The sequence below is a fragment of the Erithacus rubecula genome, assembly GCF_903797595.1.
Source record: "Erithacus rubecula genome assembly, chromosome: 4".
NCBI lineage: Eukaryota > Metazoa > Chordata > Aves > Passeriformes > Muscicapidae > Erithacus > Erithacus rubecula.
In genome coordinates this window covers 43,957,808-43,973,535 of record NC_136686.1, presented here as the reverse complement: position 1 = coordinate 43,973,535, position 15,728 = coordinate 43,957,808, and the positions used below count along the sequence as shown (strand labels likewise).

At 37.6% G+C, this 15,728-nt stretch overlaps 1 protein-coding gene across 2 annotated transcripts; it reads right to left on the bottom strand.

Moving 5' to 3' along the window:
* Window positions 1–5,653: 5,653 nt before the first annotated feature.
* LSMEM1 (leucine rich single-pass membrane protein 1) lies at window positions 5,654–14,468 on the bottom strand. Of its 2 annotated transcripts, XM_079303701.1 has the most exons (5): window positions 13,622–14,468; window positions 12,870–13,174; window positions 11,093–11,224; window positions 7,877–8,014; window positions 5,654–6,296 (listed from the first exon to the last, which is right to left on the bottom strand). In XM_079303701.1, exons 3-5 carry the CDS (start codon window positions 11,217–11,219, stop codon window positions 6,109–6,111), a joined length of 453 nt encoding a protein of 150 aa, XP_079159827.1. In that variant the 5' UTR covers window positions 11,220–11,224; window positions 12,870–13,174; window positions 13,622–14,468; the 3' UTR covers window positions 5,654–6,108. The 2 variants fall into 2 exon arrangements, with proteins under 2 accessions (XP_079159827.1, XP_079159826.1); XM_079303700.1 differs by lacking the exon at window positions 12,870–13,174.
* Between the last annotated feature and the right edge of the window lie 1,260 nt (window positions 14,469–15,728).

Here is a 15,728-nt window from a genome sequence, read left to right as displayed (position 1 = left end):
TCAGTTCCCTGGAATTCATCCACTTCCCTGCACTTCTGCGAGCTGACTCGTGCCCATAGCTGGGAATCCTCCTGCTATCTGCACTCAGATTTTTGTATGAAGTTGAATGTAGTTTCAAGCCTAGGTCTCTAGCTAAACACTAGGACCTCAGGAAGCTGGAGCATTGATTCACAATATCCATGCAAGAAGTGCAATCTAAAAGCTGTTTCAGATAAAAATAGCAGCTCAAGCACACCAATCTGAATGCATGAAAAGATATGGAATCCATGTCATACCTTCTGTTAAAAATCACTGAAAATATTTTTGTTATTACCTACATATACAATCATAGCATGGTTTGGGTTGGAAAGGAATTTTCACATCAACCAGTTCCAGCCCCCTGCCATGGACAGAGACACCTACCACTTAACCAGGTTGCTCAATACCCCATCCAGCTTGGCCTTTAACTCTGCCAGGGATGGGGCATCCACAACTTCCTGGGCAATGGGTACCTGTGCTTCACCACCCTCACAGCAAAGAATTTGTTCTGTATATCTAACCTAAATTTTCTGTCTTCAATTTGAACCCATTCCTCATTATCCTATCACCTTAATTCACAATGAATATCTACCCATATAATTTTGAGTCTCAGGGAGATTTCTTCTAAGAAAATGTTTCAGTGTTGCTTTAAGAAAAAAACTAAAGCTTAAAAAAAAGTCCACCCTAAAAATGGGAAGTTAATGAATTACCCATGAGCTTTTGCTGAGGAGTAAAGGGTGTCTGGGAGTTTTTGTGTCACCTTGTAGACAGACACTGTTTTCCAAAGTCAGTTATGTGATGAAGAAGATATTAAGATTAAATGAGCAGTGCAGAGCTCAAAAGCAAACCCATAATTATTAATAGATATTTAAATTGGCAGGCAATCGATTTTTAAATTGTCCTTTCACCCTTGTGTGTAATGCAGTATTCCTCGCAGTGACAAATTAGCAGCAGCACTGTGCTGTGTCTGTTCCTACTGGAAGGTTCTCATTACCATTCAGGGTGTTGCTGGCTCATCAGTGAATCGTGGACAGCATTTTGATCACTGAAGAGTGGCCCAGAAAACAGAGAAAGGATAGGAAACAGAGTCTGTAAAAACCTTTTCTGAATTCTAAGATTGATTGGGTTCTTGAATAGCACTGTGCTCTGTGACCTCAGTGTTATTATTTCTTATGTATCTCAGAGGAAGTGACAGTGCATGCATCCCCTCCATCCCTCTCTTTAAATCTTAGTACTCTTGTTAATCTGTCAGGAAAATAAGAACTGTAACATGTAATGAACTGAATGTGCTTTTTTTTCCTTAATTGAAAGGAACAATCCCCTTAATCCCAGTACACTGGGTTGGGATCTAAGGTTTTGATCCAACTTTCATTATTCACCAACATCTCCAAGATAATTATGCTAGCAGCCTGTAAGATCAAGGTAAGCATCTTCTAGGACAAATGATTTTCAGTTACTAGTCAAAACATACATCCATTTTTTAGTTGCTGCTTGGCCTTTGTTTTATCTAGGTTTTGCTTAATCAGAGTTCTAATTTTAATTAATTGCTATTTTCTCTGTTGAAATAGATATTTTTAAAACAGTAAAGCTTTCATGGGGCACATTGCTTTGCTACCATTTCCATGGGGTAGGCTCTGTATCTCAAGAACAGAAACTCCAGTCAGACAGGGTGAAGTTAATAAGAAAACTTGGAGTTTTGGACCTGGCCATTCATATTTGAAGGCAGCCTTGTGTAATTTTACAAGACCATGATTTGATAAAACAAAAGTAAATATTTGATCTTCAAAGACTTCAAAACTCCATGAATGGGGATTTTGTTCTTCATAGATTTTGTGTTCTGACAATAGTTCTTTTCTTTGTTCAACATTATTCCACTCTGCTCATTTTTCAAACACTTTGACCATATTTGGGGTTCCTGAACAGTTTGGATTGTGTGCCACACACAACACATCACCTTTGAGAGCGTGTGGTCTAACAGACTTGTGACAATCCTTTTACCACTTCTGATATTTTCTCTTATCTTTTTCCACATTCAGAGTTTGCACATCATCATTATTGTTTTTTATAACCTGTGTTCAGATTTGTACTGATACCAGTGAACAAAGCACATGAGCTGAACTCACAGTAGACTTTAAGAATAAATCTGAGATTAAAATTCCAAGTATCTCAAAGGGCAAAAAAACTTTCTCAAGGTTAAAATTGCTTTGCAGTTAGCATAATATCAAATAAATGAAAAAATGGAAGGTACAAATTATTTTTCATGTTCACAAGGAATTGGTCAGGTGATAATGGGCTTAAATTTCATCAAGGAAAATTTTAGTTAGCCTTCAGGAAAAATGGATTTAACCATGTTCATTTAGTTGAACATTAGAAGGGGAGGCCAATAGACAGTTTGTTATTTGAATATTTTACAATTTGAATAGACAAGCCTCTGTCAGGAATTTTTTGAGTAAGCTGAATGCTCCTGTCAGGTAGAGGGATGAATTTGATTGTCTCTTGGAATCTCTCTTTATTGTCTGTGCTTCATTTTCATTTGGAGCTGTCCTCTGTTAAGATTCATGTAACCTTTGACATGGACAGATATCTATGAAGGATATTTTGCCCTCATTTTTTATGTGCTGTTTGCAGATATTGAGCTGTTTCATTCTAGAACAGCACAAGGCCAAGTACAAGCTGATATTCTCAAGGTAACATGATCCCAAGCAAGGCAAGCAAATGCCTGCCCCAGTTGACCCTCTACCATTTAGTAATGCACATTCTCCCCATGGGTACTGTCAGATCCTATTCTCTACTCAGACACTGTCTGATGGTTTGAGGTTAGCAAGAACAAGGGCTGATGTGGTATCTGGAACAAAGGGGTGAGTTTCTCAGCAGGCTAACCAAGGCAAGAAAGTATTTTGTCAGCAGATTACCTAACAACATAAAGATTCAGCCACTCCTTCAGTGGCATGATGATGCTTTTGATGGAAGGTGGGGGGATATTATTGGTTAAGTGGCCCATGTTTTCCTCTTTGCTTACCAGTATTTTTCTAATACTGTCCAGGTATATTCAGCAGAAAATTGCCTGAAACCATGTTGTCATTTCAGCAATGATAGTACTTGCAGCAGATGAGTGTCAGTGGTATATTGTGAAATCTATCTGAACCCTCTGTGCACTCTTTTCATTTACAGTGGAATCACTGAAAGGTGAATGAATTACTTTGGGTAGATATCTCTACTGCCTGCAAATAAGAGAAAAAGGGAAGAAGCAGTACAGCCAAGAACAGCTGTGACTACTGTAAGGTGAAGCTGTCAGATCATCTTCCTCCAGCTGTAATACCAGACATTGCAAAGGCTCTGAGATGTGCAGCTATGCAGGAACAGAGATCTTACCCACGTCTGCAGGACACATTGAAACATCCATACACAGCACAGTGGTTGTGTCACATGCAGCTGAAGGTTGGAGTTTACTTAGCTGTTAATTTGAGATAAGGATTATGGTCTGATGAACTGAGCTGAAATTCACTTCAGGGTCAGGTTTCAAGGAGGTTTTAAGAGTCAAGGATTGGTTTGTTTGGGAATACTTCACTGTCAGTAGATTAGACATAGGAAAAATTCCCCTAAAGGAGTTTGTAGGGGGTCCTCCAGAAAATGTTGATAGAGGGATTGAGGCACTCTGCTCTCAACCCTTGCCTTGTCATACAGAAGCAGTTCTGACAGCAAATGATGTTGTTAACTATTGTTAACTCAAGCCAAAGGCAGCCACAAGCAGTGCCACCCCACACCATCTGTGTCTGCAAGGTGTCTCCCAACAACTAGCAGGATGAGCATTGGACCTTTGCACTTTTTCAGTCACTGATCTTAACTGCTGATCACTGCAAGTGAAGAAGCAATTAAATATTAAAAAGATGATCAGTCTTGTATGATACTGAGCATGCCTAGACATTGCTATGGCTCAGCTGGTCCTAAGTCTGGGGCAGTTGAGGTCACTCACCATCTTGCAGGATGAAAACATAGAATGAAACAACACTTCTAATCAATAGCAGAGACGGAAACGTGGACTTATTATGAGTACTGATTGAACAACCAGATTAAGAATAATTGAGGACATCAGAGACACGAGGAAACTTTCATTTCTTTGGGGACTGTTGCTCTCAGCACACATTTTATTTACAGTGGCCTGTCAAAAAAAAAAAAAAAAAAAAAAGTCTATTGGCTCTTGGTGTGTTTCTAGTGGACCACAGACTGCTCTGATAACTGCAGTTGCAATGAGGGGATGCAACAAATCCATGTTTGAGATAAATTGAGTGCCAAATACTAGTGTTTTTCTCTGGCTCACAAGTATGAATGTGTGTCAATGCAAGGCAGGAGTTTGAGGGCAGATACAGTAACTACAATGGGAGTGGGAGAGATGAGAAATTAACAGTCACTAAAAAGCAGTTGACAACTCAGAGCAGAACAGAGAAGCAACATGCAGGTGTCATGATTTTAGTCTTAAGATACCTTTTATCATTTAACAGCATTTACAGTAAGATGTTTGAGCTAGACTTTCAGGTTTCCTTTCCTTACAAGCTTTCTATACTAATTTTTATCATTCTCTGATACTAGAGTAACATTTGTAAAAACTACTTGTGATGTCCAGAGGAGATAGCTAAAACTGCAGCAGGGAAGTAACAGTAGGAGTAAAAAAATTCTTGAAACCATTTTCTTCACCATTTTCATGTGAATGACTTGATAGTAATACATCAGGAAAATAAAAATCAGGAAATAGAAAGAAGATGATGTAAAACATAGGTGTAAAGCAAAGCACTCATAATAGAAGGAATAGAATTGGTGGGCAAATCCAGGGAGAGTGATAGTAAGAAATTCTCCAGGACTTAATTCTTCACTTTGTTGCAGACAGTGAAGTAGCCATCACAGAAAGGACTGTCATGAATTCTGGAAAAGAAGACTGCAATGTAAGCTGTTGACTTGATAACTTTTTCTGTAAAACTGTCCAGAAGAGGTAAGAAAAAACTGGATGAGAATGAGAACTTTAAGTAAAAGAGATGATGGTAACAAATTTATTGCTTGATTATGGAGGTGCCTTCTTAATGTACATTTCAGTGGAAGGTTCTGAACCAAAAATGGCAAAGCTACCCAGCAGTCCCTTATACAATCACACTTTCAGGTGTCTGTCCCAACTGTGTAAATTCAGAGACGGTGGCTCCTTCCATCCTCTGAGATATTGCTTGCCATTAAAACCGTGAAGGTTCCAACCGTATTTCATCTGTCCCTTCTCTGGTGGTGACCAGCAGCAACTACAGGGGAGAGTACAAGAACATCTAATATTTTCCCCACATCACTTGGGCTTCACTTGCTAATTTTGAGTACAGTGTATTGGCATTGCTATGTGATAAAGTGCTGTGATGATGCTGTGACATTTCCAGACTGAGTCCTCTAAACACATTTTCCATGTAAGGCAATAGGCCACTCACTCTGTCAATAAAAATTTGGGCTGATTATGATATCTTATAAAAGGGTTTGTTGTTATTCAAGTTTGAAGGGGTTTTTGTTTGGTTGGTTGGTTGTTGTTTTTTGGGTTTGGGGTTTTTTTTTCCACAAAAAAAGTAGTATATCAGTATGTTTAGATGCACAGAAGAGAAAACCATGAAACTCTAGACTAGAAATGGATTTATTTATAAGTTATGAAATCTGAAGTTATCCTTAAATACAAATAGTAATAGAAATAAACAGAAAGCTTGTACAAAGGAAACAGAAGAATAATTAAGTGAGCAAGGTCATGCTGGAATCATGTGAATTAAACTTGTGATTTTCTGTGATCATTCTCTTACATTTAGAGTAAAACTAGGCCCTTACCCCTGTGATTTACTATGTACAGGGAATCTGGCAGTCTTGTCCCAAACTGAAAATCCATTGTTTATCATGAATCATATGAGCTTAGTATTAAAAATCTATGTCCAGATAAAACAGGATAAAATACTATTTGCTAATATTTTTCATTCAGCTGGCTTTTCCAGCAATGTTTCAGCAACCATGTTTCTGCAATCTGTGTGCCATATGTGAAAATATCTGAGTTATGAATATGCTGAATTTCTTTCCTAAGAAGATTTATTCTCCAGGGACTTTGAGCTCAGCATGGGTAAAGAAGAAATAATGAAGATCAGAAGGCTTTTCCATAATTCTGGATTGATTCAGATGCTTTAATATAATATTGTTGAGTTTCTTCAGCTGTTCTATGTTCTTCTTTTCAGATAGTAGTCTGCTTGATATTTGGTCCACCTCATTTCTAGTTTGAACTTTAAAAGGAAAACATATCACATTAAATTGGCAACATTTAAGTCAAAAGCATCACTACTCTCACTTGTATTCCTGTGAGACTTTGTAAAAAATTATGATGACTAAAAACATTAAACAGGAAGACAACTGCAGAACCTAGTATTAAGAAGTTATACATCTGGTGGGTTAACCTGCTCATTGCATTTTTTTTTTGCTTATTTGCTGGATTTTTTCTTTAATTTAGTGCAGAGTAATAAAATCATATATGGCTCAGATAATTTTTGCAGTTTTCAGGAGCATATCCATTAGTGTCCACAGGAAAATGTCTTATTTAGGGGCTTCAAGATCCAGTTTGTGGTAAATATCTGCATGCATTTTAAATTAATAAAAAATTCATGCTAATACTGGCATTTCAAGGCCAGCCTCCTTTGGCATGCCAATATGCACTTTTGGAGCTATTTTTATTTTGGCCTTCTGAAGTTAAAAAATTTTCCCATGGGTTTTGAAGCTTAAATGTAATAGTGGCAATGCTAAATGAATCTATGCATGTGGTTTGCAAGTATCTCAGGTTATATAACACACTATATCTATATGTATCTAATAAAACATTGTAACAAACTGAAACACCACTGGAAATCAGTTTCAAAAACCACAGGCCTCCACCAACCTGAGCCCAAGCAAACTGCTTTAATTTTTGTGTGAATTTTTTTCATTCCAGTTTATAATTTTTCCACTAGAGCAACCCAATACTAATTTTTCTATGCCAAGGCTCTACTTTTAGCAGCTCCTTGTTACATAAATCAGGATTTTTGCAATGTTTCAGTGAATTCCCTACTACAGGATATAAGAAATCTTGATTTCATATGGGTTTCAATTCTTTCAAAATAGACTTTAAATTGAAACAATGCACCTCAGATTCTGTTCAATATTATTAGCTCAGAAAACCCCAAGATGACAAGGGTTCCATTAACCAGCCATGTCTTTAGCTAAACCTGCTTGATCAGTCCTAAAAAACTGGAACAGTAATTACATCTATAGACTCAGTGCTACATACAAATCTTGATAAATGTCTAATTCTTTTTCTAATGCTTAAGACTTCCTTAGTTCCAAATCAATTTCCAGTCAGTACTTTGATGAAAAAAGGCCAGTTCTTCTCCAGGTAGCCTGATTTAAGTGTTAGCCCGAGTGGAATTCCAGTTTCAGTGAAATGACCCCAGTACTGAGTTTTATCAGGAAAGGACTGGAAGGCACGTTGCCAAAGTATCTCACTGCCATACAATTACCTTTAAATTTTAATATCATTTCCATTTTTTCAGCATTTCTAGCAACACAGTATAATGCTGCTGAGATGAACTCTTCGCAGCTGTTGAAGCTCACAAATCCTTAGCACTAAGAATAAAATTGTGCCTTTTAGCTCTGAGAGAATGTTGTTTGTCTGTGTTTCTGCCCCCAGGACCACGACCCAGTGCCCAGAGCCAGCCAAAGCCTTTGACCATACAAATACAGGAGTAGCATGTCATAAGGCAGCATGACACATTTCAACAAAGTTCTTTTTCTAATTGGTCCTATATTTTTAAGAACTACTCTTTGGTTTACTTACATATTAAGAATATTACAAATGAAACAAGTGCCAAAGTGACAGCCAAAGTAAGAATAAAGGTGGTGAAGAGTAAGCACTGGTTTCTTGTGTTGCTCCCTGCCATGTTTTCTTCAGTACCACCAGTGTTCTCCTCCTCATCTGTTAAGAGATAACAAATCATTTGGTGATACAGTTTTTAAAGGTTGGCTAGAATAAGCATGAAAAAATGCTTCTGGCTTCATGAAATGATGCAGAATACATCATATATTTGGCCACCAGATTTTATTTCCTGTGATATTTCATGAAAAGAAATCTACTTTATGAACTCAGCTTGAATTTGGAAATATGAAAAAATGATACATCTTTTATAGTTGTTAGAACATGTTCAACAAAAATGTTTCTGTTGTTGAAATACAGTGTTTGGTTGAAGTTGACCTGTTTTACAGTTCAGAGTTTTACATCTGATTTACACCTACAAGGTTTGCAATGAAGTTGTCACCAGGCAGCTTTGTAAGAGCTTGATTGCATTTTACCTTTCCAAAAGGGAAGAAAGCAAAATTCATGTTGAAAACCAAGGTGGAGATTGATCATTTACTGATCCTCCAGGTATGCTTCCTTTTCTGTTTGATGAGAAGTATCCCTGGAATGATTAACATCCCAAAGTAAACACCTCAGTTCAGCTTCTAATGTTGGATAGAATGAATGCAGGTCTTGACTGTTTAATCTTAAAACAAATGTTTTCAATATTCTTCTTCATCTTTAGGATTTGCTGGTTTCATTCAAGTAATAAATGAGGTACCTATCCTCCCAGTTGTCAAGAATGGAACACTCTCATATAGACTGCATAAGTTGTCCTTTAAGCACAGGAAGAATGAGGGGGGAAAGGAAAGACACTTGCAATGCTGACCTTGAGACAGCTCAACAAGTCAGTTAATTGCTTTTTAAAGAATATGTTGCATATATAGGGAAAGTCAGCAGTTTCTCTCTTAGAAATAGTTGCAATTAGTGTGAGGTGGCAGCAAGCCCCAAAGATAACAAGTCAAGTGAACACCACGAGGAAATTCATGTGAATGTAAAAAATTTACACTTGAGCCAGATTTGTTTAATCTTAAGTTTGTATACTCCTGTTATAACTTACAAAGATTTGGGTTTATTTTCTGCTTTGGAGGGAGGAGGAAACTCATGTAATTTCACTTTGGTGTCAGTCTCATACATACATACTAAAATTACATGCAAATTACTGTAATTTATCCTTCTGTAATTGATGTCTTGCAATTCTGAAAGGGAAAGTAGCGTGTGCATCTGTGAAAAATGTATTTCTAGATCATGTTCTTGTTTTAGCTGGTGGAAATCTCTGATGTCTTTGCAACTGAACCTGTAGTGATAAAGCTGAAGAAAGGCTGCATATGCCATATCAGCACTTTTATAGTGACCCTACTGAGGGATGAGCAATTCACTGAGCTGGTAGATCTCTGGGAATATCTTATTTTTCTTTATTTTGTGTTTAACACACTCCTGTCCATGAGTAACCTGATTTTCACATTTGCCCTTTGAGGTTCTATTGTTATTCCCTTCGCATTCCTAACAAATGTACCCAATATTAAGTGTTTGCACTAATATTATAAACAATATATATGCTTTCTATACAGAATAATAGGGATGGGCAGGGCCTGCTCCTGCTGCCTGCCAAGCATCCTAAGTTATCAATAGTGGTCTCAAAAGTGGTCTGAGCTTGCTCTGCCTAATGAATGCCTCTGAGCATTTCATCAGGCTGAACGTGCCAGGCTGCAGTGTTGTGAGGAATTGGTGAATACACATTCTTGTCCAACTGCAAACAGTGGGAACATTTTACCATCTAAAACATGAAATTACTGCATGGCTCCTACTGAAGCAAGCAAACAGTATAAATAACAGTATAAATTTTAAACAGCTTTTGACATGTCTCTGATTTTCTGGCAAGAGAACCAGAGTTTTATGCTGCTGAGTAAGGTAGCTGACAGCATGAGATATCTACAGACTCCCAAGCTTAAAAGCTACATTTAAAGAATAATCTTAGAAGGAACCAAAGAATTTTACTAATTTATTAAAGAAATACTTATTAAGCTACCACTTTTTACTGCTGAAATGTAGGGAGGGGGATGCATGTGATTTTTCCAGAGAATCACATATGTTTCCACAGAACCTTGAATATTGACCCAAAAAGTAAATAATACTGTCCAATAAAATTACAAAAGAAAGCAAAAGTCATACTGAAAGAAGTTTCTTTAACATTAAAATTGATGTATGCCATTGTCTCATTTTCTATATGTAGAAGTGACAATCAAGACTATCTACATATGAGAATTTAATACTTCATGTCTAAAATGTTTGCATGAAATGCAGAAACCAGCACCACTCTGTTAGTTGGATTAGGAAAAGTTAGGGGACTTGGAAACAGGAGTAATGAGAAAACATTTAACTAGAAGTATGATTAAGTAATGACCACTCAAAACATATTTCAATATAGCTTTTGATCTATGAACTTCTTCAAATTTGCCAAATTTCTCAAATTTGCCATTACAAGAAAGGAAATAAAAGCAGACTCAAATATTGTTATGGGGAATGCTGCTGAAGAGCTCCAGGTTTTAAGATATTTTCAGGTCATGAAGAACTTTAACTGTAGCTATCACTGGGTAAAAATATTCTTGTTGCTGTGAGAAATCAAAGGCAAAGACCTTACCAAACCAGTAAAAATGTGGGAGCCATGACAAAAACTAAGTAAAGGAAGTCCAGAAAATAAAATACTTAAAGATTTCAGAGGATATTTCAGGTAACTGAGTTCTTAGGGGATGTGTCTTAAAGGAATGAACAGAAATTCTCAGGTGCTTCTATTGCCACATATGAATTTTAGTGCTTGGGAAGATGCTATTTATTTAGTAGGTGTATCTTGGGCATTACTAGAGACATTGTCCTGCAAGTGATAACCTCATAATTCCCAACTAAAAGGGAAGATAAATTCAGATTTGACAGTAAATCCCTTTTTAAATGCAAAGATTTTTGGGAACCTAAAGTGGAAATACTCAGCAGGAACAGCTAAATCATTGTCTGATCTGTCTAAATGATGCTATTTTCAATCTTTCTCTTACATTTTTCAGTACAGAGCTTTGGCATACCTATTGGCTTATTAGGCTGTTGACATCAGTGGTGCACAATACTGATTGCATAAATAGAAATCCACTGATCACCTGTCATACATACCTAGTGAACGTTGGGATTCAGCTGGACAAACATTTAGCTTGTTTAGGTTGTTTAGGGAATCAACTACATAAAGTTTTCCTTCTTGATGAGTATCAGGCAGGCTAAATTCCAAGGAAGGCCTCTCCATTGTCTCTAAAAGAAATAATAATTTAAAAGGTAAATTAACACATGGCTATCAGAAATAACTTGTAACAGTTGGTATCCTGCTCTAAGGAAATACTGAGCAGCCTAAATGATCTTTAAAATACAGAGACTTGAAGAACTAGCAGACTTACTAGATCTTGAAGGCAGGGATAACTCAATATCTTGGAAATCTTTGAAGATTAAAACATTTCATTTTTATATTGTGTTTGTGCAGATGTGTATGTGTGTGGGAAAAGAGAGAAAGAGAAAAGTCAATTTGACTGGCTCCAGTACTGATTTGAATGCTCCCTTATTAGCATATTATCCTTTGATTTGTTAAGTACTTGGTAAGAGATCTTGGTGTGAGATCCTGACCACAGTGAAAGCCAAAACTTCACCAACATTTCCAGAAAGGATATCACTCAGATCCTCTTCTTTCAGCATCAAGCAATTGAGAGACATGGCAGGGAAAGTAGGTATAAATGTAGGAGATAAGCAACAAAAGTATGTGTCTGTTTATACACCTTAGAATGTCATTGTGAAGTTATTGTGAAAAATGGAACAAAAAATGTAATGTGGTTGTACTTCAGTTTTGGACAAATTTAGAAAGCTTTTTCTTCAGAGTAATACCCCTTGCTTTAAAAAAGGCAGTGGATGACGTTCAATTAGTAAAACCAGATTTTGTGTAGAGCATGAGCTCAGTGAATGATTCTTAATATAAATATTAATACAGTTTTGAAAGAAGATTATATATAGCAAATAAGCAATACCTAGGGAGGCAGCCTCTATGTATTGCACATTATTCCTTATAAGTCTTTTGCTTTTCTTCACACCACTCTGATTGCAAAAATATCTTCCAGAAACCAGCTATGCTTCTAGCCATAAGGAGATACAAACACTCTTAAGTAGGCATGTTTTTCTACAATTGTGACTGAAAATTCCCTCTTTAATTATTGAAGAAAAATATATTCCTCCAGGTAATATCCCTCTTATTCTAAGATATGCCTTTCTCACCTTAGAATTGCAGACTAAATGTACATTTTTCTTGCTGGTGAATGTAAGGAGGGAGCCCCTGCAGATTAGTTTAAATTTGGAGTAGAATGCATTTTAGCCATTTAGTATTTTATAAAGCTCCCAAGTGCAGTTAATCTGCTAACATAAATTGGCACTTCATGGGATGCAAACCTCCCTTGATGATGTGTTAAGCACCTACAGGTGATTTCTGAATTCTAGATGGGTTGAACTGTTCTCTCTGAGCCTTCTCTTCCTCTCCAAGGAATACAGAACACAGTGTGTTCCTAATAAAACACTTAAAAACCTAAAATTTGAGGCCTGGTCATTTGCAGAAAGTACTCACTCATTCCCTCATCAAGCCAAATGCAGAAGATTGCTGTAATTCCCCCAAATCTGAGCACACTGCAAAGTGGACATTCAATGAGCCTCAGTAAGTCTGAAGACTAAGCACTGAAACCAATCCTGACAATGGAGCATGCTCTCCTGCTAGTGGAGACTGACAGGACTATATGGATACTTCCATATTTATTTTTATCAGTCATAAGAAAAGATTCCCACTTTATTTTTTCTCAGTTCAGAAGTGTTGCTTCAAAGTACAAGGAAAATGTAGAAAAGCTGGCATAATAGGGGTTAACCTTACCTAGTACACGATTTTCAGGTGTGCAGCAGTAACTTCAGGACAGAAGGCTGTGCCCACTGCCCTTCCTCTAGAACATGACGTGGCAGCAGAGTCTGTGAGCCTCATCCCCACCAGAGCTGCTCTGCTGTGTCCCCACATGCACATCCTGAGCCAACACAATCACTATGGAGCCCTGGGTGTGCTAAAAGTTACCAATTCGTGCACAAAGGCTTCTGGTTATTTTTAGATTCTGAAGACCAGTTGTTTCTCTATTTTCATTAATACCTCTCTGCAGCTTCAGGGAAGACTCTTCTTAACAACTTGAGCTGTAACAAATGTGAGCACCTTTGATTCATTAGTATTATGAATTATATGTTTCTGCACTCATTATTAATTATTGAAGTATTTGTACAAGTAAATACAGCAAAGATTACCATTATTAATTCAAGAAAGTTTATATTACATTTGTTTGATTCCATTGACACGCCAGAGGAGAAAGAATACAAACATCAGTGTTACTGGACAAAGTACTGATTATTTTCCCAACAAACCAATCTAAATACTGGGGCCTTTGGATTCACTTTACCTTGTACTTGTAATATTTCCTAAAGACTTTTTTTCCCCAATGCAACTTTTAAATTTCTTCCTACGTCATTGTGGTAAAAAAGAAATTTAGAATGAGAACAAACTGAAAATTCTTCACAGAAAAAAAAAAAAAAAAAAGGAAATAAAATCTAAAAGGTTAAAAAACAAGAGAATGAAATATTACTTACAACATAATTACATTCAAGTAATGTGCCAGCATGGAAGAAATCAGCCAGTGAAAATAATGTGAAGAAAACTTGTTCTGCAGTTCCTCTCTCTACTTTCAGTCCCGTAGGAACCTGTAGAGTTCTGCAGTACCCATAAAGATAGCTGTGAAACAGACTGCCCCTTTCAGTCTATATTTAGAGTTCAACTTGGCAAAGTACACTCACTTCACAATATTGATCTGCCAAAACAGAAATCAGTACATTCACAGCTCTTTATTATTATACTGGAGTCATAATATCCCATCATGGAGAATGAGGGTTACTGATGATCAGGATTTCACTAACCTTTTTGTTAGTGCCAAACCTCTTAGGTTTAGGGCTTGTTTAAAATGCATTTGCTATGTAGAAGTCATATCTACAGTACTGCAGCTATGAGTAACCAGTTTGCTATGCAGAAGAGTCATATCTACAGTATTGCAGCCATGAGTATTTTAAAGTCATAGACATGAAAAATCAGGATCTTTTCCACCTTCTCCCATACACTTTATGAATTCAAATGGGACAGTAGTACATGGTGGACTAATTTGTCCAAAGGTCAAATTCTGATCAGCTGGGAATGAGTCATGTAATTGCTCCTTTGCTGCCTTTTGATCACTTGTTTCCTTGCTAATAGCACAGAGGGCAGCATTACAGCACACAGCAGTGACAGGCAACTGACAGAGGCAGCTCAAATAAATTCTTTCTGAAGCCATCTCACACCTAAAACTCTGAATCCCTTTAAACTGCCCATAAACACATTCCTCTCTCAGGAAACAACAGAGAATATATTGCCTTAGTCATATTTGCCACCCTAAGCAGACATATTCTGCTGCTCCCTTTCTCCAGGAATTGCCTGGAAGTCCTCTCTCCCAATAAAATGTTCAAGCCAGAAAAAAAAAAAAAAACAGTACAATTTCCATACCCCAAAAAGTAACACCAACACAACTGTAAGACAAGGACCCAGCCCTCTCCATTTGGAAAGGTCTGCAAACCCAAGGGATGTCTGCAGGGCTGCAGAAAAGCCAGCCACCCCTGCAACAGCCCTGGCAGCCACACAAGTCACTGTGGGTGGCAGCTAGTCTAGGAGGGAAAGGGGCAAGCCCCTGCTTGGGCCCCTGCCAGGAGGTGCTGCAGAAACCCTGGGCAGGAAGCTAACAATAGTGCCTGGCAAAGGACAGCAAAAGTGACTGTGCAGAAGCCACAGGAGACAGCACTGGGCTCAAGCGAGCAGTTTCGCTCAAAGGGAATGGCTCTGGGCCAGGATCAGTTTCACTTCAAGGATCATGTTTTTTCTCCACTTGTATGACACTGACATACTCACCATCACAGATTTCAGTTCAAGTGATCAATTTTGCAAGCCCAACAAGTTCTTACATAGTAGATTTTTTGAGGGGAAAAAAAAAAAAAATAGAAAGTACTACTCATTAGTATTCACTGACTTTCTGGAATAGGTTCAGCTCTAATCAGAAACTGGGAGGGGAAAAATGAAATCAACCACTCCACCCCAAACCCAACTTCCCCTTATCGGAGCAGGCAACAGGGGGTGGTGTTGTTTTCAATGCAATGTTTACTTCATCTGGTGACAAACACTTTAAGAATATTTATTCAAAGAAGCATTTCTATAGATCATGTTCAGAAACTGAAGTTTAGCTATGGTTTAGTGTCTTTATTACATAAAAGCCCCTGCCTCCCCCAATTCATAAGACAGTTCTCAGTCACTGGCACATTTCAGTTCTATACAACCAGAAATTGAGGTTAGAAGAGCAGTTTTTGACATGACTAATGCAGGGAAGCTGGAATGGTTCCTCTAAGATAGAACAGTATGTTTTGCAGCAAAACCAGAAAACTTTTGACCATTATAGAAGCAATGACAAATCCAGATCAGGCTGCTCTGCAGACTGCATGCAAATATGAGGCATCTTTGAAACACAGCAAGGTAGACTTGCATGTAGCATCTACTAGTGCACTGAGAATAACCAAGTATGTGTCTCAACCAGCAAGTAAACAAATCCATCTCTTTCAACCTTTAGGTTTTGCCAGTGTTACAGTTTTTCATTCATGGAATGACTGCTTCTACACAGAGAGCAGG